The sequence below is a fragment of the Elephantulus edwardii genome, unplaced genomic scaffold (genome assembly GCF_000299155.1).
Source record: "Elephantulus edwardii isolate Elephantulus edwardi_28Jun2011 unplaced genomic scaffold, EleEdw1.0 scaffold00024, whole genome shotgun sequence".
NCBI classification, from domain to species: Eukaryota; Metazoa; Chordata; class Mammalia; order Macroscelidea; family Macroscelididae; genus Elephantulus; species Elephantulus edwardii.
The window spans coordinates 12403582-12426828 of NW_006399774.1; the positions used below are offsets into that span (position 1 = coordinate 12403582).

The window sequence follows — 23247 nt, forward strand, 5'->3', positions numbered from 1 at the left end:
TCCTCTCTCAATGCCTGACCCTGGGCCTGGCCACGCCGGCTCACCTTTCTCAGCCTTCTTGGTCTTCTGCTCGTAGTCCTGCAGCCTCTGCATCAGCTCCTCCTTCTCCCGCATCATCTGCTCCTTCTCTCTCTCCACTGTCTCCCTCCTCTTCTTCTCCGTTTCCAGCTGTTGGCTGTGACAGGAGGAAGGTGGGGCAAGGGCTTAGACCCTGGCAGGGGCTTCGTCTTCACCCCTGGGGCGCAGGCCGGGACTCGGGCTCCTGCAGGGCGTTCCTGACACCTGCTCCCACCCGATGACGGCTCACTACCAGCCCTCGGTGAGCCGGGGGGCAGCGTCCCTGCTGTGCTGTGCTCCAGGGCCCCATTCAGGACGTCCCACACCTCTCCTGGACATGTTCCACACCCAGCCCAGCTATCTGCGCTCTGCCACCTGACAGTCCACAGAAGAAAGACCTGCTCATCTCACCCCCGAAAGCCCACCCTCGAGCCACGGCTGGCGAGCTGCACGATCGCTCTGAGGCCGTGGCCTGGATGCCAGCCTTCCTGGGGCCCCGCTCACCGCTCCAGCTGCTTCTGGTGCTTCTCCTCGCGGGCCTGGGCCTTCATCTGCTGCACCTCGATGGTGTCGGGCTTGCGACGGCGCATGTACAGCTCGTGGTTGCCCATGCACAGCTGCAGGATGCGCTTGTTGATCCTCAGGCGAGGGGCATAGAACACGAAGTCCTGGAAGACAGCGGGCGTGCTGGGGGCTCACGTGCAGGAAAGCAGCGCGTGTGCAGGACGAGGGGCCGAGCACGGGGAGGAGTGTGTGCTCAGTGAGCACGTGAGGGGCCTGTGTGCCCCAGTGAGCACGTGTGAGGGGCCGAGCACGTGTGAGGGGCCTGTGTGCCCCAGTGAGCACGTGGGAGCCAGTGCCGGCATATTTAAGTGTGCAAGCAGGTGGTCCTGTGTGAGCGTGCAAATGTGTGCATGAACGCCTGTGACTGTGCAGGTGGCCTAGAGTGAGTGTGCCAATGTGGTGTGCGTGAATGCCTGTGCCTGCATGTGATCTTTTGAGTGTGCCAATGTGTGCGTGAACACCTATGACTGTGCGTGGCGAAGGTTCTCCTAGTCCCATCCCAGCCTGGGCTGCCTCACCCCGCAGCATCGTATCTGTTGACGGTCCTCCAGAACCCCGGGCCGGGCCCAGCTCCGTGGCCATCACACACAGTCCTGCCCGGGCCCCAACCTACACCTCTCCACCTAAACAAGCCTGACCCCCGAGACTCTACGCATGTCCACTCCTAGGCGTGGTCATCCTGCGACCCGCACACCTAAGGCCTCCTGCCCCTAGTACGGGGGAGGATGGGCACCATCTCGGGGCCACACATCCCCGATAACCAGCTCTTGGTGGATCATGCTCCACAGCACCATGGGCCCTGCTGCCCAGCACCTGTCTCCTTTAAACCACAGGTGCCCTGGGGAGCACAGGGCTGTGTGTTCACCTCGGCACCCCACCCGGGGACTGGGCCAACATGTGGGAACCAGGGGCCCTTTCCTCGGAGCCGAGCCTCTACTGCAAGGATTGCTGTTCGTCCAACGCAACTGCTGGACTAAATCAGAGTGTGCTGTCTGCAGCAGAGGAAGCTGGCTGGTGCACAGCCTGGCGGCTCCAAGCTTGTTAACTGCCTCTCAAAGCCATGAACAGTGCTGCCTTCTGGAAGAAGGTGGCTTTGCGGCACTGGACACTTTGAAGCTGAGTGACCACACACACTCAGGTCCTGGGGGGCCCATCTCTCCCAGACACAGAGAGCAGGTCTCAGCGACAGGGCACGTGGCACCGAGCTCTGGAATGAGGGGTGTCTTTGTAACTGCCTGCTCTTCTTGTCTCCTTTCCTCTGCTCACCCATGTCCCCACATTTTGATGGGGAGGACGGTTGCACAGAAGCGGTGCTCCGTGCCTGTGGGTGACGCCTGGAACCGATCCTCCTGCCCTGACGATCCCCGGGCCTCCCTGTCCTTTCCTCTGGCCCCCGAGCCCTTGAGCTCCCAAAGGTGAGGCTACCTGTGGGGTTTCACACACTTGTTATGAGCCACTGGGTTTCCAGGGAGGGGCCCGAGGAGCTGGGAGAAGCAGGTATTTTTATTACTCACTTGTCTCTTATTACACAAGAGATACAGCCTTGTCTCAGGGCCTCACAGTCATGCTACACAAACACGTCTCGTCCATGACTCATCGGCACTTGGAAAGAAACCCTGATCGTTGCCAATTCCCATTCAGAAAAATATCAATTAAAAAATAACGAAAGAGGGACTGTTCACAGCAGGTCTGTAGGAAGACCCACTCCAACAAGAGGCTCCACTGGACACTTTACTGGGAGACAAAATCCTGAGAACTGGGCAGAGACTGGGGTGCAATCGGGTGATGGGGGGGCATGAGGTGGGAGTGGCTTCCTGGAGGCCCTTGGAAGGACACTGGACTTTTAAGTTAAAACCTCAACATTTGATCTTCCTTTTAACTGTCCCTACCTATGCTTCATAAGGCAAAACTGGACACTGGCAAAGACAGGGTCTACTTGTCCAGTCAGGCAGTGGACCAGGGTCCTGTAAGGTGGACTCTAGGCCTGAGGAACATTCAGGAAAAGCGAAGCCAAGGCCCTCAGGACACAGAAAGGACCTTCCAGAGAAACGGAGCCTGAGAGTCAACAAAGTGCGGGACTATGGGGAACTGAATAGTGTCGCCCCCACCCCGCCCCCCAGAATGATCAAGTCCCCAGGGGTGGAGTGCCCCCCAGGACAAGGGGTGGGGGACACTGTGGAGGCCCGCCTTGAAGGGGTCACATGAGGCTCCAGAAACTGGTCACATTCATTGTATGTTTACGTTTCAACATTTAGAAGCTGCTCAGTGTCCCAGCCCTAAGCTTCTGCCTCCAGAGCCTCGGCCACGGGCCTTTTCTGAAGGGAGAAGAGAGCCTTCTGTGACCTCGGGCTGGACAGGTCTTGGCCATCGTGGCGTTCAGGGTCCCCTCGAAGGGTCAGGTCCTGGCCTGAGTGTGACAGGGATGAGAAACTGGCTGTGGAGGGAACACTGCTGGGGGACAGGAACAATGGCTCACTTGTTGGTGCCCCAAACGCCGAGGAGAGGGGCAGGCTGGGAGCTGTGTCAGCACCAGATAAGGGCCAGAACCCCCTTATCTCCTGAGAATGCAAGCTGACCTTTGGAGCTGTCTATCTGTAGGTGGAAGTTTAAACTTTGACTTCCCGATGTCCAAGGTTAGAAGGCAGGAGGGCAGTGTTGGAAGGAAGGTATGGGAGCGGAGGGGAAGGTGGGCAGCCAGACGCCAGTGTCCCCCAGGAACTGGGGCCTCTCCTGGCTCCCCACATCCTCCCTCATCCACCAGGACTCAGGGCGGCCCAAGCACTAACCTAAAGTCATCGCAGCTGCCCATCAACCTTCTCTTATCACTAAAACACTGACTGTGCCTTTTGAACTGACTGTTCACCTCACTTGCCTTTGGGCCATCACGTCCACTAGGACATAGGGGCTCTGCCAGCACCACAGGAGGCGTTGCCAACACAGAGGATACAACCCCAGCTAAGAAACATAGTTTATTCTTCTCCTTGCCAAGATACAGCTCTACACAACACAGTGGACATGTTGTTGTTAGGTGCTGTTGAGTCCACGATTCATAGTGACCCTATGAACAACGGCTCTAGACCTCACCCTGTCCCGAGCCCCCTCACCATCCCCTGCACCCCTGATCCCACTGTCAGAGTCTCTGTGAAAATCCAGCTCATTCAGGGTTTCTCTCTTTGGCTCTGGCCTTCAACCATTCCAAGCATGATGTCATGTTCCATTCTAATTCAAATGCATCATGAATGCTTTTGCCTGGAATTTTATACTCATGAAATAAGACTTTTCAAAAGCTAAACTTAAGGTCAAATTAAAAAGAAAGACCTAAGTTCTGAAAGAGTCTAAGTTATAATTCCTGTGTTTGCTGTAAGTCCTTAAATTTTCTAAAACAGAAACTTCTGTGTAATTAATAACATGGCACAAACACTTAGCAGCTGTCCAAGGGGGTCTCGGATGGCCTCGCTCTGCCAAGGGCCCCCAAGTCCACGGCCTCTCAGAACCTGGGTCCACTCTGACCCTCAGCTCGAGCAGCTGCATGTTAGTGTGACTGTTGCCATGGAGCTTGGAAGCCTGCATTAACTAAGAGTTTAATCCGAAATAACTACAGCACCCCATGGAGCAGAAGTCAAGGGTTCACAAACAGCAGGAAACGTTTTCAATAAAGAAGAAAATACTTGTACAAACGTCACGACCTGCTGGGTCTGAACTGGCTGGGCTGACCCAGATGTGGATGCAGCGACCGGCCAACAATGCCTCCGACTCCTGGGAGTGTGTGTGCCATCTGGGGGCGGTGCCAGGCCCAGGCACCCGCTTAACAGATACCCACGGAGCAGACCACGGGCTGGGGCTGCCTTTCTCAGCTCCGAGCTGTAGCCAGGGAACCAGTTCTACGCACGCACAGTCTTTTTTACTCTGTAATTCTGCTGTAAAGAGGGTACCAGAGTTTCTTCAAGGGCTAATTTTCCAAGAACTGGTCTTTGGATCAGAAATGCCAATCCTCAGCCGTTCCATGTGGCTGCAAGTCCACCTGCCTTATAGGTTCTTAGCAAAGCAGAGCTGGAAGTTCACCTCCGAGCAGAATGAACTATAAAACCAAACAAACATCCTTCATTCAGCTACTGGCTAACTGTCAATGCTCTTGGAGCCCAGGCCCCAAGGAGAGGCCTTCTAAGTTGAGCACTCACAGACAGTGGCCTCCTAGCCTGGTCCCCCCATCAGCATCTATGTGATGAGCCAGGGTAGATGCCCTATGAAGGGGCAGTGTGAGACCAGAGCAAAGTGAGACTGGTGTCTGTGAACGGGCGTACAGGGGACATGGAAGGCTGGGGCCCAGTCACAGGTGGGCTGCTTGGAGCTGACCTATCATTGGGAAGGACAGCTCTTGGGGGGTGGGGGGGTGGGGGGAGAGTGTGTGTGGTGGGGTGGGGGTTGCCAGAGCCCCTCGACCAGGTAGTCACTTGCAGTTGGGCTCCACGAGCCTGACCCTTTCATAGACCTCATGTCAGGTCAGAAAAGCTGTGTTGGGACAAGCTTTTCACCTGGCCAAAGGAAGTGCCCCTTCCTTCAGATGAAATGCAGGTCAATGAAATATACGGCAGGAGTCTGTCAGTTGTTATGGGGCCTGGTTTCCACGAGACCCCCCTGGTGGCCACTCACATCGTGGGTCCACCCCAAGGCCAGAAGTCGGCAGTTCTTGGTCCACGTGGAGGCGTCAGTCTGACCGTCATTGACAATTTGTCACAGACAGAAATTTGAGTGTCACCCCGAAAATTCTTAGTCAGAAGGATGAGACCCAGGAAACAAGAGTCCATGTGAACTCACCGGGGCCTTCTTGTCAATGGGCTTAATGACAAACTTCTTGTCGTTGAAAGAGATGTTTCTGATTTCACTCCAAGGAAAGCCAATCTTTGGGGTCAACCTGAGGTTAAAAATGGGAACAGGGAGGTCAGAAAGCACAAACACACACACACACACACGGGCGGAGCAAGAGAGGGCTGGAAATCTATTCTGATTTTTCTTTCTGCCTTATTTTGCTTACTTTTATAATTTTTTAGAAAGTTTACAGAAAGGATGGGCTGTCAATTCACTCATAGATATCCATTGCTCCTTCATGTCATGATTCACCTCATGCTCCGATTGTTGTCATACACAGAAAGTCTAAGCACCTGTTTCTTTCACACAATCCTTTCCTCCACCTATTCCACTGCAGTGTTCACTGCTAAAAGCATGAACACGTCACGAATGTGTGTGTCATCGTCACACAGTGGCCAACGCTAATCTTTTCTGTAGTCTTCCACTTTTAGTCTAGGTGCTGCCTAAGTGACCACTATTCTGATTTTCAGTCCAGGGAAGCCAATTCCTGAGGCACACACGCTGTGTAACGAGTGGTCTGGTGAAGCAGCCCGCCCCCAGTCTTGGGTTCAGCAATTTGTAAGATTAAAGCTGTAAATCCTGGTGCCCTGATCTACCCCATTCACATCTGCCCTCCTGCCCGACTCACTCCCTGCTTCTAGTCGCTGGATTTGGAATCTTAATGTCAACTATGATTCCTGGCCAAGCATGACCTTCTGAGCCTGGAACATTCCTCCGAGCTGTACTTTGCACCATCTACAATCTCAGTTCTCCTATGACCAGGGGCCTAAATATGCTTGCATCCAGAGTCTGCATCGCTCTGCTTGTCAGGAATCAATTTACTCCTCTATTCCAAAAAATGCCAACACCCGCTCCTCAAGTTCCAGAGTATCTGAGAGCCTTCTAGAATCACGTCTGCCTCTGAATGCAGTGTTGTGCCCACCTGTCTCCCTGTCCACTTGAGGGCCTGGTAAGAAAAGGCCTGGCACCTGCTTCTTAAGAAACCATGGTGTAGTCTGATCCCCCGAGGCCTGCAGTCACCATGAGTCAGAATCGACCCCTCACAGCGGGTTGGTTATCTGTTGGGTCGGCAGTTCAAACCTGTCACCTGCCCCACAGGGAAAAGACGAGGCACTTAACATCTTGGACACCCTACAGAGCAGTTCTCCTCGGTCCTCAGGGGTTGTGAGGAGTTGGAATTGTGGGAGAGGGTCCCAGAGGAGCCCCAGTCCTGAGTCAGACACACTGAGCTAGTGAACTTCGGGGTACACACACATGCAGGGGGGTCTGTTCTGCCAGGTGAGGATGTAGGTTCTGAGGAGTTGTGACTTGTTCAAGTCTAGAATAGAGCCCAGGATGTCCTGGCCCAGTGACACCAACAAGTGTCCTTGACTCTGGATGACCAAAACTCTGCACGTGAGGAACAAGCATCAGCAGAGATGCCTCTTGTGCACTCTTCAAAACTGTGAGACCTCCACGGCCATTCATCCCCTGAGGACGGTGAGAGGAGGGCCAGCCCCACGGACGTGTCTCACTGCTCACTGCCGAGCACAAGAGCTTCCTTCCGGGCCTTCGAGGGGTCACTGAGGATACAAGGATCGCTCTTTGGCCTTTCTTGTGAAATAAAGGTTCTCGTGGGAGATGTGAACAAGAGAGATGACCGCTGAGAGGCCCATAGGTCGGTCCTCAGCCGAGCCACACTTTAAGAAGGTGGGATTCCACAGCAGCAGGAACCACACTGTTCTCTAGAAGAATGGGGGTTTGGGGGGCTGGAGCAGGAATGCGCTAGATAATTCTAGAAAGTTCTGGGCCAAGTCAAGGAGCACTCAGAGTTTGGGGTCCTCACTAGATCTGCTATGAGGGAGAAAGATGAACTATTTCTTCCCATACAATTTGTTGTTGTGTGCCGTCAAGTCTCCTGCAACTCATAGTGACCCTACATACAGCAGCTCTGAAGCCTGCCCTGTCCTGAGCCAGTCTCTCTGACACCAACACACATACCCCCATTGCTTCAGTTATTCAATCCATCTCATCTGAGGTCTTCCTCTCCTGCATTGTCCCTCTACCCTACTGAGCATGATGTCCTTCTCCAAAAATTGGTCCCTTCTGGCCACTTGCCCCAAGTAAGGAAGATGGAGCTTCAAAATTCTAGCCTCCAAGGAGAAATTTTGTTTCACCCTCTCTAAGACACACCTATTTGTTTTCTTGAGTGTCCATGGTATGTTTAAGTCTCTTCTCCAGCACCACAGCTCAAAGGCATCGATTCTTCTTGTCATCCTTGGTCACTGTCCAGCTTTCTGATGCATAACAAGTAACTGTGAAGACCATGGCCTGGATCACCTTAGTCTCTAGACTGACTTCGTTTCTCAGTACTATGGATAGGTCCCTGATAGCAGATTTACCTAGTACAATTCGTCTTTTGATTTTCTGACTGCTGGTTCCAAGGGTGTTGATTGTAGAGTCTAGCAAGCTGTAACTGTTAACAACCTCAATCTCCTCTTTACCTTTTTAGGTGCTGCCAATTGGCCCAGTGGTGAGAATCTTTTTTTTTCTTGAAGTTGAGCTTCAAACCATATTGAAGACTACAGTCCTCGACCTTCTGCAGCAAGCGCTTCAGGTCTTCCTCAGTTTCAGCGAGCCGGGTTCTGTCATCTGTGTGATACTGATGATCTAGGTTACGGACGATTTTCCTCCAATCCTGATGCCTCATTTCTCCTCATAAAGCTCGGCCTCCTGAATGATCTGTTCTCCATATCGATTTAAAATGTATGGAGACAGGACGCATCCCAGATGTGCTCCCTTCCTGATTTTGAACCATGCAGTGTTTCCTTGCTCTGAAAGCCTCTGAAAACCCACTGGAGAGTCAACTATGAGTCGGTATCAAGGTGATGGTACCTGGCAGTTCCTTGAAGGGCTAATCAGAGAGGGCCTGCAGGAGCCTGAGGAAGAATCAGCATCTCCTAACTAAAGAAGCAATTAGTTCTACAAAGGAGGATATCCAGGAAGCTTGACATGGGGGGATTTAAAGGACTAAAGAATATGAGGGTGCTCTGCTCACTTTCCCCCATCTGCTGGGGAAGGTATTTTCCTATCCTAGTCCCTCTGGTATGGTCCATTAAACACTGGACTGCAAACAGAAAGTTCGATAGTTCCAGTCCACCAGCAGCTCCAAGGAGAAGACAGATGCGGCTGCCAGCACCATTAAGATGGCCTCAGAGACCCTGGGGGCAGCGCTGCTCTGCTCGACGTTAGTCTTCCAATTCTTCTTCCTCTGATGACTGGAGGGTCTACAGAAAGATAACCGCTTTCGATGTTCCAGGCTCCCGCTGTAACTGTAGCAGGGACCGGAGAGGCTTCCCCCCTCCGAGGACATGCCTCCCGGGTACAATCACGGTGTGCTCATTTGCAGGGTGTCCCAGTTCTTCACACTCACTCACACACTCATTGTCTCGGGTTTCTTAACTGAGCCAGGCGTCAGCAGTGCCTCTCTCCTCTTAGCCCTGTGATTAATGACGGATGAGAACACCAAGCAAGGCTGAAGGGTCTCAGTGCACCGGCAGCAACGCGCCCTGTCTCCTGGTTATGCTGGGAGGAGCCTGGTGCCCCGTGAAGGGAATGCACTTGGCCTGCTACCAGCTGGAGGGCGGGCTGAGCCCTCGTAACTGGAAAGGGCTGTGCCTCCAGCGGAAGAGAGAGGAAGGGGGCAGGGGAGACAGCTTCTCCGCATCCTGCCTTCTCTCTGGGGAGAAAGCCGAGAGAACGGCCAGTCCCACAGCTCTGGGCGAGCAGGGGGCTGAGGGCTAACTGGGGCGCTGGCTCTGGTCTGTCTTGGAAAAAATGAGTGTGGACGTGGGCTGGGGGGCAGCTGGGAGCTGACATCAGCAGGCTGCTGCCTGGGGCTGCTACTTGCAGCCTGGAAAAACCTGTTTGGACTTGGCCTTGGCCGTGTCACAAAACCTGGCCCTTCAAGAAACTGGTTCAGAGACTGAGGCGGGCTCCACAGGGCATGGTGAGTGCTGATTTGTGCGCTGTCCTTTCTTACAGCCTGGGCTTCGAGGAAGGATCCAGAATCAGAGTTGAGAGTTGTGGCATTTCCCAGAACACACATCTCCCTGTGCCAACCCAGGTCTTTGGGGGAAGTCCATGTCTGTGGTAGAAGTCCCCATGTCCCTGGGTGGACAGTGAAGGGCTGCACTACTAACTTAAAGGTTGGCTGTTCAAATCCACACACAGGCCCTTTAGAAAACAGCCTTGGAGCTCTGCTTCTGAAAGGCCATGGCCTTGAACCACATGGAGCACCCACGGGGTCAGCAGGAGTGACCCAGAGGACTAATTCCCTGCAGAGACCCTAGGAGAATGGTCAGCAGAACAGAGGCCACCACACTAGGGACCCAATGAGCAAACACAGCCACTCCTCTCAGTAGAGACCTTGGTGGCGGGCCCTTGGGTCCTGTGGACCTGGCAGCCGTCCACGGGCACCCAGTGTCACCACTCAGGCATGTGGTGGTGGCACCAGCCATCTCTGACGAGGGGCCCCGCCCTGCCGGAATGAAACGGCTCTGAGCTTCAAGCCCAGCAAGAATGCACTCGTCAAGGACAAGTGACAGATCCTTCAGGGGCACCTCATTGGTCAAGAGGAGTGCCACTCCCTGTATTCATTCCCCAGAGTGGGTGCCTGGGAGCTTGGGCCGTGGGAGACGTGAGTATATTATAGGAGAGGAGACAGGAGGAGACGAGAGGGTGGGGCCTGGCAGGAAGCGGGGGCGGCAGCTGCCTACAGGAAGTGCACCATGCATGGCCCGGCCTGCAGCTGCAGAGGCCCCACTGCCAGCGTCCACAGCCCAGGAGGCAGCTCTATCCCCGGCTGCCTCCACAGGACATTTAGGGGAGCGCTTCAGAGTCAAATGCTAGACACTCAGGGCAGAGACACTAAGGGGTCCCATCCTTCCCCAAGTGCCTCTCTGATCCAGGAAGTTTCTCAATGGCAATGTCTAGAATTAAGGCTTTCTCCTCTGAAAGGAGCACCCAGCCAGTGAAGCCTTCTATGCCCTCCCCAAATCAGGGGGACTCTGTGTGGGTGCATCATCCTGTGTGGAGCCCTGGGTGGTGCAGTGTATGGCTGCTAAGTGAAAGGTTATAGAGGTCCCAGTCCACTCGGGGAAAAAAAAACCCGGGTGAGATGGCTGAAAAGAAAAACTGACCAAAAAGCTCCTGGGGCACAAGTGCTGGCCCCACCCATGGACCCACAGATCACTGGTTACCCAGTGGCTTGGCAGCCTGCGACCGAGGATGGGCAGGGGAGGAAAGTAGGCGGGGAGCCCTGCCCGGCCTCACCCCACCCCAGTATTTCGTCCCTCACAAGCCGCTCTCCACAAACTGGAGAGGAGATTCCTTTGTTCTGCAGGTTCACAGGATTGAGTCCAACTGTCTGCACATGAAGGCTGCTGTTCAAAGAATGCTTCCTGGGAACACCACACAAACTCCTGCTGAGGTCACACAAGCTCCTAGCACAGGGCCTGGTCTGGCCAGAAGCCTCAGGCTCAAGACCTGGGCCCCCCGGAAGGGCAGGGACGTTTCCGCACGACAGCAGCCCTTCTCCCACCCCTACATCCACTTCAGTGTCTGTGAGGCCCTGAGCATGCTCCTCCAGCCAGGCCCGAAGGAGGCACTTCCCATCATGCTATACATGGTGCTGACCAGGTGACAGGAGGAAATGACCCCGCCCGGGCCCACTGCCCACAGGGCCTGCCCACAGCAGATACCTCAGAGACACAAGTCAGGTGCTCAGCTTGCTTCAAAGAGTAAATCTCTTGTGGGAGCTCTGGTGGTCTAGTGACAAGAAGCTGTGCTGCAATCCCAAAGGCATGCAGTTCAAATCCACCAGATGCTCCACTGGAGAAGGAGGGGCAATCTCCTCCTGTGCTAGTCAGAGCCAATTCAATGGCACACAACAAATTAAAACAAACAACATGACAGGAGTCTAGAACGAAGGCTGCACAGTGGAGTGGACTTGGGAGGAGGGATTGTATAACAATGAAAGAATTTTACTTTTCAAAGAGAAGAGTGAATTGGGGGAGTGGGGGGGTAGGAAGAAAAGTGCAACAACGAATGGTTGGAAACCCTAAGTCTCTGTAAATTTCATTAAAATTAATAAAAAAAAGTCGATGGAGCTCTGGTGGCCTAGTGGCAAGAAGCTGCACTGCAATCCCAGAGGTATGTGGTTCGAATCCACCAGATGTTCTGCTGGAGAAGGAGGGGCAATCTTCTCCGTACCAGTCAGATCCGATTTGACGGTATACACAAAAAATAAAACGATAAAAAAAAAGGTCGACAAAAAACGAAACAAACAAAAACCAGAGTAACCCTCAAAACATCCCGTGTCTGCCTGTGCTCACCAGGCCCCCATCCCACTGAAGAAAGTGAATTAAGACGTATGAACTCACTTGTCTTCTTTCTCGTAAATGTTCAGCCCAAGGGCGTCCACTCCGAGCCAAAGGTCTGTGCCTTTCTTGTTCTTTATCTCGAAATAGTTGATGCCATACATCTCTAGGTCCTGCGCGATCTTCAGGTACTCCAGCATGGCGCTGTCTCTAAAGGGGGGCCAGACGGGAAGGGTTATTAGTGGCGCTCTTTGGGCAAAACTAAAAGGCAAGGCGGTAGGGGAACCAGAAGAGTGGAGCCAGAGCCACAGAATGGAAATGACAAGACTGCCCTTGAGATGTGACAAACGTCACCAAGATCACAAGTGACCTGTACAGATACTGGTGAATGGGAGGGACCTTGAACCCACGTGCAAACTTTCACTGAAAGCACAAAAGTATTACTGGAACAGTTCTGGTTTATTGTTTTATTATTTTTTTTCCCCCAAACAAGAGGTGTAGGAAGGGCTGGGATCACAGCTGTGATCACAGCTGCTCTCTTCTGACAGTTCGGGGCCTGGTGGCTGACAGTGGCCAGGGACAGCAGACCTGGGGGCCAGCACAGGGCCCAGCACCCTGGTTCTGGCTCATGTTACGGTTCCCACACGGGGTTCTCTGCAGACACATCACGTGTGGAATGCCATGAGGTGCCAAGACTGTATGTGCTGCGAGGGCTCCTGCAACCCCTTGACTGTCACTGTGCTCAGTCCCCATCCACAAAGCCTGCCTGCGTCAGACAGGAAACTCTAAGACAAACTGTCACTGAGGCCCCAACAGCGGCCCACGCTTGAGGGTGTGAGCACAATGCTCGACCACCACCAGGAAGTCAGGGTTTCTCCCCTCGGGGCCCCTCCTCATGCTCCACTCTGGGGCTTTCACACCAAAGTTCTCACTACAGGGCAATTATTTTTTCAGTTGGTGCCTACTTTTGAGGGTGACTGCAACAACCAGACCTGCCTCAACTTCGACAGAGAAGGCAGCCCTGGTCATTTGTCAGCAGGGCCCCAACTGGCCTGAAAATGAATGCTTCTACCGTCCGACCTCTCCTAAAACAAGGAGAGCCCTGTGAAACCAGAAAGCTTAAATAAAACATCTTCTTAACTCTTGTTTAAGCTAAAAAGAAGCCATTCTTTGATTTTTAGCACTTGGTCAGGCAGGGAGGACTGGTCCATAGGTTCTGGTCATCCCTGCCTCGCTAAAGTCCACGTGACAGGAAAACAGGAGTTGGAAACACCCTAGAGCTAGCCGCCCAAGGCCTGACCAGAGTCACATGGCAGGAAGTGGGGTGCTGGTCTCTCTCTCTCTCACACACACATACACACACACACATACACACACACGTCATGTCACAGGAAGCCAGAGGCTGACAGGCACACACACACACACCCCATGTCACAGGAAGCCGGAGGCTGACAGGTTCACACACACACACACACACACACACACACACACACACACACACACACACACACACACGAAGCCGGGGGCAGCCAGCTCTCGAGCCTTGACTACTGTCACGTGGCAGAAGTCACATCTGGCCGCACCTCGGGGGCCACGCTGCGCTCACCTGAGCATCCCGCGGTGCTCGGCGTGCCACACCTGGATGCGGTCCTCCCACTGGTCCCGAGTGAGCTTGTGCTGGTCCATCACCCTGGGGGAGAAGCAGAGCTCGGGCGTCAGGAGGGTGCCCGCCACCCCACCGTCGGTGGAGGGTACAGCCGCTCCCTCCACCAACGGCCCCACGGAGTTTGGCCTCCACTTCCTAACAGGCTTCTACTGATGTCCATGTAGCCCAAGAGGTTTAGAACCCAAACAAGGCAGATGCCAGTCCTGTTTAAATAAATTTATAAAAAAAAATGTACAAGTATTTCATTTAAAGGGGGACTCTTCCAAAAGGAGGTGGCCTGGTAGCACTGCGGGTTAAGTACTGCGCTGCTGGAAGGTGGGTGGTTTGAACCCAACAGCTGCCCTGAAGGAGAAGGATGTGGCACCTAGAAAGATCTGGAAGCTGTGCGAAAAATCAGCCCTGTAACCCCTCAGCCTGACGGCAACGTGGTTTTCCTTTGCCCTGTTGTTGCTGTGTACCACAGAGTCGGAAATGACCCAGAGCTGACCCTCCAGCGGGTATTCAGATGCAGTAAATCACATGAGAGGAGACTGCCCTCCCTCTCCAAAGCAGCTAGTGGATTCGAACCACAGTCCTTGGGGCTGGCAATGCAGCTCCTTACTATTAGGCCATCAGAACTCCCTTACTTTGCCCTAACAGGAGCCATTTGTGTGACTGACCATTCATGGACAAAATCTGGCTTGACTAGGATCAGACCCTCATGTGCGAGGAGAGCAGGGTCTCAGCTTGATGGCACGAAGCTGTCCCCCACAGTGCACAGCGGCTTCCCTGGGTATGTTTGTCACTAGAACATTCTGGGTCCTCTGTCAGAGGCTAAGGGCTTGACCAGCCCCTCCTGACATCCAGAGTGCTGGAGTCCACTGGCTCAGGAGAGAGGAGCCCAGCCCAAAGCGGTGTGCGGCTTGGACGGGTGCAGTGCGCTCTGTCCCTGCTGCTCCTGCCAGGCCCCCTCGTGTTGCGAGGGCGGCGTTCTGCTCACCTCTGGGGGATCAGGCGCTCGGAGCTGAGGTACCCGGACTTGTGGTTCTCTTTGTTGTAGTCTCCAAACTTGGCCTGCACGGCGTAGGAGCCCAGGAGCACAGCCGTCTCAGGCGAGCAGTAGATCTCGTCACTCAGAATGCCGTCCTTCACTTGGAGGAAGAAGAGCTTCTGGGTGATGTCCTGGATGAGCTCCTCTGACACATCTTCCGGGTAGAACTTGGCGCGGAACTTGAACTGGAGGGGGTTCTCCTTTTTGAGCTCCTGGGCGGACACCTGGGCCACAGACAGACACCAAACGCTAGGACAAGCTCAGCAGACCAGGCCCTGGCTTCCCACCCACAAGTGCCTGACCTCGTGGGGCCCCGAACGTCCGTTTTCAGAAGATTCTATTGTCTCTTTAGTGCAAACACAAAAGAGGGCTCAGCCCGCACTTTCTCAAATGCTGAACCAACCTCACCTGGCATCTGAGAACTTGGGAGTCTTTCCAGGTGACTAGAGTTGGGCCCTGGACCCTGATCCCCACTTCTGGACATTCCCCACTCTCTCCACACGCCCACTCGCTCTGACTGGGGGTTGTGATGGGGATAGAGGCAGGGGTTTGGGAAAGACTGCAATAAGCACTTAGCTTCTTGCTGTTGGCTAGAATTGCGACAGGGAATGACCCTGCCTTTATAATCAGAAGATTATCTGTCACAGGTTCAGACAAAGCAGTGACAGGCTCTCACAAAACACTGGGTGATTCATGATTTAGAAGATTAACAATCTCACGGGGGGGGGGGGGAACCCCAAGAAACTATGTTCCACTAAGAGCTCAGCAGAAGGAGTAATACCAGGATCTAATTCCTGAACAATATCCCCGCTTACGAGAAGCCTGTGAACTTTGTCTGTTCAAACTTTTACACAAACGAAAAAGAACAAAACATTAAGACAGGGCTCGGGAGCTCGGGTTTCGATGTCAGCGGGGTGGACCAACACCCAGGGAACAGTCTGTCAATAGTTAACCCCGGTTTACCTTTTTATCAAGTTTCAACCAAGTAGGAAATCCTTTATTATCCACGTACTGGAGGCCAAAGTACCACACTTCCCGAAGGCCAATGGTCTTAACCACCTGAGAGAAGGAGGAGAGACAAACACCCACAGTGGTCAGACTCTGGAACGTGCATTCCTCATGTTATTGTATTTTGCTCTATTGAACTTTGCAGATAAGGCATTTTTTGGTAATCAACTGAAGGGAACCTTCCCTCTCGAGCAATTATCTGCCAGCGTCATTTTTTCCAACAGCAAATGCTCACCTTTGGTGTCTCTGTGTTACAATTCTTCATTCTCATACGATTGCAAGCTTTTTCATAACACTATTGTACACTAAAGTCACTATGATATAGAAGAGACCTAACTTTCATGTGCACTGGGAACCCCCAAATTCACTCATTTTAACATTCGCCTTATTGTCGAGTTCTGGAATGAACCCCCAGAACCTCCGAGGCATGCCTGCCTGTACGGGGAAGGAAAGAATTGCAGCGTAATCTCCAGGCACTTCTAAGTGCACCAAGTGAATGTTCTCCACAGTTCTAGAAAAGTCAGCCGTGGCCCTGGAGCCGGGACGGTGGACCCTGTGAAGGTCACGTGCAATCCACTCTGGCGAAGCTGGGGCGCCAGCACTGTCACCCCTTCGAGGGTCACTGGCTGAACAAACAAGACCCAGTGCCAGGGCTGATGTTTAACTTTCAACCCCATGATGTATAAAGTCAAACCTCCACCCGCAAGCTACCAATCTTCAAGGACAGGCTTTCTTTCCTCGTGAGGACCGGCTGTCCTAGGAATGACCTTCGGGCGGCTGAGCTTAAAGTAAAACCTGAAACTCCAAATTCACTCCTGAGGAGACAGGTTCCCTCATCCCCTGGGGCCAGAGACTGATCAAATCGTTAAATGTGGAAGACTGACCATTCAACCCACCACCCCACCACCCAACAGTGTCCCCAAGAGAGGAAAGGAAAAAACGAATCACGCTGCAGCTTCACAGAGACAAAGGGGGAAAAAAAATAAATCTGGCTCTGCACACAGCTGTAACTTGGCTCCAAAGTCTTTTGTATAACTCTGCCTTTGTTTTTATAGTGGGCCAGTTTTGAGAAAAGAGCCCTGGTGGCACAGGGTTTAAGCAGTGAGCTGCTAACAAAAAGGCTGGCAGTTCGAACCCACCAGCTGGCCCTTGATAAGCAGTCACAGCCTGTGTCTGTGGAGGGCACAGTCCTCGGGGAACCTGGGGGCAGGCTGACCCTGTCCTGTAGTGCTGCCCTTCAACTCCACGGCCGTGGGCTCGGAGGGCCCACAAAGCTGAATCCCAGGACCAGGGAGGTGTCAGGATCGAGCCCTGCGGATTCCTCTCTCCCCACAAAACAAGGCCCTGCGCACATCTGCGCCTGTGTGACTCAGCTTCATCCACGGCTGCAGCTTCGCAGGCTCCTTCCTGCTGGGAATGACTTCCCGCCCAGTGGGCTTCCCACTTCCACCCTCCCAGCCTCGTCCTGATTTGCAGGCCACAGCTCATCGTCGCCATCTCGTTCCAGGGCCGACGGCCAGCTCCTTCACGGCGGCTGACGGAACATTCTACAGGTGATTCCAGAGTTCAAGTCCCCACTCCCCCTCCTCAGGGGGAAGGGCTCCTCTGGATTTCAAGGCTGGGACCTTTCACAGGTGACTGCCAGGTCTGCTTCTAAGGGTACCTGTGTGTTCACACCAACAGCCTTCTGGCTGGTAAGTGAGTGCTTCCAGCTAGTGCTGTGAAGTCTTCCCGCAAAGGGATGAGTTAACATTCCCGGGAAGCCGGCTCCTTCCCTTTCTTCCGGGGCGGGAGCAGCCTGCCGGCCACAGGGACCCGGATCGTGGACCCGGATCGAGTGAGAGCTACTCCCCCACCTTTGCCCCAGAGACACCTGGAATCGACTTCAATTACTGGAAAGTTTGGGGTGCACTAAGTGAGGGTTCCATAGCTGCCAATCCACAAGCCCATCCGAAAGGTGAGCGGATCCCCTAAGATGACAAAACACATGTCTTGAAACCAGAGACACCAACTAAACAGTTTTAGGAACACGTGGGCTCTCACTGGTGCCCCAGAATCCAGAGAATCTGGGGTAAGGATATGCTCAACACCCAGTAAGTAAAAGGCAGAAAAGTTCCTGAAACCCAAACCACATGCACAAAGGACTTCTGGATCCAAGGGGATCTCCTCAGCTCTGCCCCCAGTCCACCCCTTCGAGGGTCCAGCAAGAGGAGTGATCGTGTAAGATACAACTCTACACACACTTTTCTGCCAAAACACCACAAGTTCCTTCAAAAGCCCCTTCACCCAATCTCTAAACAGCAAGAGGAGGAGAGAGTATGGAAAGTGGAGGTGAGGAAAGTGAAACAAGGAAGCCAGCAAACACATGTAACTCTTCTTTTTCAGGGGAGTCCTGGTGGTGCAGCCTGCATGGTTAAAATCCAAAGGCAGCAAGCAGCTCTCTGGTGGTTCAAATACACAAGCTGCTCTCAGAGACAGAGAATCTCCTACCATGTGATTTACAGCCTTGAAAACCCACTGACGGGGTCAGCTTCACTCAAAAGCAGAGTTTGAGTTCTGAGCTTTTCTTTCTTATTCTAACATGGTTTCCATCCCATTTAAAAAAGAAAAAGATTCTGGTGGCCTAGTGGCAAGAAGCTACACTGCAATCCTAGAGGTACACGGTTCGAATCCACCAGATGCTCTGCCGGAGAAGGAGGAGCAATATCCTCCTGTACCGGTCAGATCTGATTTGATGGTACATGCACACAAAATAATAAAAATAAAAATATAAAAGAAAAAGATGAGCCCAGGAAGACCTGTCACTGTCCACAGAGGAGAGTCCTGGTGCCCAGAATGGACACCTGCGTTCATGCCACATTCCATGCCCCCTGCCCAGTCGAGTGTTCCCAACCATGGTGTGCTCCGTCCAGCGGATACAGTAACCTCCAGCCGGACTGCAGTACGGGCGGACCTCACACCAGCCTGACCCAGAGCAGGCACAGGGGAGGCTTTCCCAGGGTCAGGGGCTTTGGTTAAGGCAGTGGTTGAGCTGGAGGCTCTGGGTGATGGCTGCTGGCCCGTGCCCACCTGAGCTGTGAGCACAGGGTGCCCTCTCTCAGGCTGGCTGGTGGGGTTTGGCCTGCAGCCTGGGGACTGGCCAGCTAAGGCTCCTTATGGGAGGTGCCAGGCAGGGACCACTGCTAACTCACCTTAGAGGCCTCCGAGGTGTCACCCTGGCTCTGGATTGGGCACCAGATGAGCCCTGCTCCTCCCAACAGTGGGGCCAGGAGACCAGATCTAAACAGCCTATTGGCTTGTGGCTGCCTAGCCTGCTTCCGCCTGGCCCCCTGGCCCCAGAGCCCAACAAACTTGACCAGAGAAGATGTCACCAGAGAAGGAGTTGTCACCATCAGCAGAGCTGGGGACGCTCCCTGAGAGTGTCCCACAGCCTCCCAAGGGGAGCCCTTTGCTAGCCCTCATGCTTCCAGAAGACACCTCAGGAATGTCTACATGTGCCCAGGAAGCCCAGGGAGGGGAGCTCCCACCAATGCCGAGGGAGTCTGGGTCCCACACCCTCCTGGCAGCACCCCTCTGTCCCTGAGCTAACCAGACAGGAAGGGGTGAAGAACCACGGTTCTTACATAAACATAACCACAGGGAACGCTTAGCGGCTGCACCCCATTTCCAGCTGAGGTGTCTAAAACACATCGGGGGAACCATTTAGCAAACCCAAGCATCCTTTGGTGAGATCAGCCCATGGCACCAACACAAAGCATTTTGTGAAGAGACACAGGAAATGCTTCAGAAGTGTGAAGAGAAGGCAGAGAGTGGAGCCCCGGGCTGTGGAGAAACTGCAGGGCATGTGGGCATCACTGTCCACTGTCCCACGATCGACCGACCACATCGGCCAGCATGACACAGGGGTCCCAGCTCAGGCCCACGGGCCACGTCCAGCCAAGGATCATTTTCACAGCCCATGGGAAGGAGTGTTTATGTTTTAACCAATGGGGGGGGGGGGAATGACATGAAAACACAAGTGTCGACAAACACAGAATGGCACGCAGCCATGCACGTCACTGACGGATTGTTCATGGCCACTTCTGAGTGACAGTGGGTGAGGTCAAGCAGCTGTGACAGGAACCGGAGTTGTGTGGCCACACTGATGTGTTTAGCATTCAGCGCTTTAAAAAAGAATAATTTGTTGGCTTGTGATGCAAAATACCAAAAATTAAGCCAAAATAGGAACATGAGTGGTTTTCTAGTTGTTCACTGGGAAAAAAGAAAATTTAGAAGTGAAGATATGGAGTGCTTACTAGTAAGGAGGAAAAGATACATTTAACCACAAAAAAGAAAAATATTTTAAATAGTAAAAAAAATTCACATTCAAAATCAATCATGTTTCATTTAACCTTCTGGTTTAAAAACATTTGCCTTGAATCCTCATCTGTTGCCTTTGTTGCTGTTCCAGTCTGGCCAGTTAGAGATGGAAGGCACTCCACGAGGCCCAGGTCCACCCCACCCTGCGCCGAAGGTGGTTAACCGAGGCAGCCCAGCCCCCCTGTGGGCCCTTGAAGGGAAAGGGCTGAGGAGATTCTCTTGGATCCAGAGGTCCTTTGTGCATGTGGTTTGGGGTTCAGGAACTTTCTGCCCCTTGAAGTGATAGCCAATCAAACTCCTTCTCCAATCACTTTGCTTCTGTATCTGCCAGACCCTTATTTCACTTGATATTGTACAACAGGCCAAACCCACTGTCAAAGCACTTCTGACACAACGTAACTCTTCACTGGCCTTCCAAAGCTGTACATCTTTATGGAGGGGACCAGATGGTCCATCTTTATCCTGTAGAGCAGCTGGTGGATTTGAACTCCCGACCTCTGGGTCAGCGGTGTGATATTTACATGCTCCTCCAGCAGGGCTCCCGTGCCCTGGGCAGTACACGCTCATACTGGTACTCCTCAGCACCAAGAGAGGCCTGTGGGGTGAACGCCCTGGGCCGCTACCAGGAAAGCAGGAGCTGGAGATGTGAGGGGACTCACAGGAAAGGCCCGGTGAACCGCTTCCTAAAACCAGCCACTGGACATCCTCTGGGGCAGTTCTGACCCCAGGGGTCGCCAGCAGCCTGCACCCACCCACGAGACGGAACCACATGGCACGGGGACAGAACAGCGGCAACCAAGAGGATCAGTTTAGCAAAGAAAAATGACGTGGTTGCAGCAAAAACTATCTCCTCAGGGGTCATTCTCTGGGGTTCACCGGCACTGACCTGGTCGAAGAGCTGCTTCCCAGTGGTGTTGGGCTGGATGGCGAACTCCAGCTCCGCGTCCATGGTGGTGACCCGCACATTGATCTGAAAGGGAGAGAGGCGAGATGAAGTCAGACTGAGCTGAATGCCCTTTCCTCTAGTACAACTTATTCTTCAGTGAGTAAACTGGACACAGCACGTGTATACACACACACACACACACACACACACACACACTCACTCACTCTCTCTCTCTCACTGGGAAGCAGTGGCCAGAGCCCCAGTGTGCGCACACAGTTTGGATTCTAATTCTTAGCCTCGCTGCTCCCGTAAAGCAATCAAGTCACATAAAGGCTGAGCTGTTTTCTTACAAAAAACGCTCCGACAGCCCTAAATGTACTTTCCCGTACCCCATTTCGCTTCAGACTAGCAGCTGCATGAGGCAGGCTCTGGGGGCAGCAGTGAAGCTGGCTGCACACAGAGAACACAGACGGCACTTCAGGGCAAGAATCTCCCATCCTCCCACCTGGTCACCTCACTTCCTGAGAACAGACCCGCCTAGGGAGTGCAGAGAAGAGACAAGGATCTAGACACCAGAGTGTTTACAGCAACATGACAAACAGCCCAAAGAGTGAGGACAGAAACGGGTGGCCGGGACTTCCAGAAGACAGACGATCAGAATAGTATGCAGCAATGCAAAAGGGTGATTATGAAGATGGTGGAAACATGGAAATTGTTCCTAAAGTGAAGAAATATGATGAGTAAAAATGGAGCACACTCTCCGAATGCAAACAGTTGAAGACATACTGAGACAAGGGATAGAATTGCAGGCAAAGCTGAGGAAAGCCTTGTCTCACATGCTTTGGGCACATTTCTAGAAGAAGTTACTCCTTGGAGAGGGACATCATGCTTGGGAAGGTAAAGGGATAGGTAGCGAGAGTGGAAGACCCTCAATCAGACAGGTGGACACGGTGACTGTGGTAAAGGGCTTGAGTGTGTTGGAGATTGTAAGGATGGCCAGAAAGCACAGTGTTCAGATTGACTGATTGGTCATAGGGTCACTTGGAGTCATAGCTGGCGTGACGGCATCTAACCACAGGAGGAGGAGGGAAAACACGCGGGGATTCTTCTGGTGCTGATGGGAGGACTCTGGAGACATAGCTGTTTGCTTGTTTGCAACAACACAAAATAAGCAAACTTCTTTCAAGAAAGCCAGATTTATCTACATATGAAAAACATTCCTGTTTGGCTGTTATAAACGGTCACAAAGGAAAAAGCTAAAAGCACAAAGCACCTCTTAAAGATTTCGTGTTCAGTCTTGCTACTCTGGCCATTTTTCAAGTAAAATTCCAGACAGACGTGGTTCCGGAGTTACTCCTGACTCAGGCTGGTCACACTCACACCCAGCTCACCAGGAACCCACCATCCAGGCTCCCAAGGGCTGTATGAAGCACACACCTACATTAACTCCACCCCGAGACCCAAGCTGACCGTTAGGACACATTTCCCCCGAAACCTTCAAGATTTCCTGGACATCTTAAAGGCTCTTGAGCTGAGACAACTCATAGAAAGAGGAGGGACACAATTTCCCAGAATTTCAAGAACATTTCCCCCCAGTCCCAAGTCCACAGTTTAAAGAAAGCTCAAGTTCACAGAGAAACAAGGTCAGACATTTTCAAGTCTTCAATTGTATTAAAATAGAACAACCTGGGCGTCTTTCACTTCCTGTTGGCAAGGCGTGCTTTAAAAAAAAAAACCACCACCACAAAATGGCTGTTAGGAAGCATAAAATAAAGCTAGCATCTCCCTCAATTTTGGTTCCAAGGGTACTACCAGAGACGGAAAAACCAGCCCCGAAGTCAAATGTTCCAATAACAAGCACAGCTCCAAAAGGAATACTCACCAGCCAGCAATGACACACACACTGGGCAAAGCTGGAGTGGAGGGGGCCTGGGGGGTGGGGTTTCTGAGGCTGAGGGGATCTGGGGGGTGTGGAGGCTGAGGGGGGGGCCTGGGGGATGCAGGTGGGGTGCTGAGGCTGAGGCGGACTTTTCTTCCTATGTGACCGAGTCAACCAACGAAGATTCCTGACTGAATGGGCTAACCCCACACCCAGGATGGCCTGAATCAGAAAATGCCACCTCTTGAGACCAAAGAGGATAATGCACACAGAAAAAGGTGCTATTAATGCTATTAACCAATTTCCACAGTGGTGCGCTGTAATGCAGAACAGACAAGGTTCCAAATCAGGCCTGAAGTCTTTTCTCAGATTCACCTAACTCTTAAAATAAAAACACCCCACCAGTAAGCAGAACAAAACACGTGTGCTCAGGAGAGAACCGGCAGTCTGTAAGAAAACGAACGCCAAAGATCCGATCACGGCTGTGGAGGGGGCTGTGGACCCTCACCAATCGGGACCCCATGACAAGGAAACCGGAGTGTCAGCAATGACAACACGAGACGCTTTTGCAAA

General features: G+C 52.9%; 1 protein-coding gene across 1 annotated transcript in view; it reads right to left on the minus strand.

Annotated features, from left to right (window-relative positions):
* The window catches only part of EZR (ezrin), a 25864-nt gene extending 4991 nt beyond the window's left edge, over positions 1-20873 (minus strand). The window contains exons 1-8 of the mRNA XM_006882765.1: positions 20796-20873; positions 15506-15601; positions 14492-14766; positions 13453-13536; positions 11910-12056; positions 5437-5533; positions 562-725; positions 45-175 (exon numbers count right to left, since the gene is read on the minus strand). Coding sequence (XP_006882827.1) covers positions 45-175; positions 562-725; positions 5437-5533; positions 11910-12056; positions 13453-13536; positions 14492-14766; positions 15506-15601; positions 20796-20858 — 1057 coding nt within the window. The 5' untranslated portion in view covers positions 20859-20873. The remainder of the gene's footprint in view (positions 1-44; positions 176-561; positions 726-5436; positions 5534-11909; positions 12057-13452; positions 13537-14491; positions 14767-15505; positions 15602-20795) is intronic.
* Between the last annotated feature and the right edge of the window lie 2374 nt (positions 20874-23247).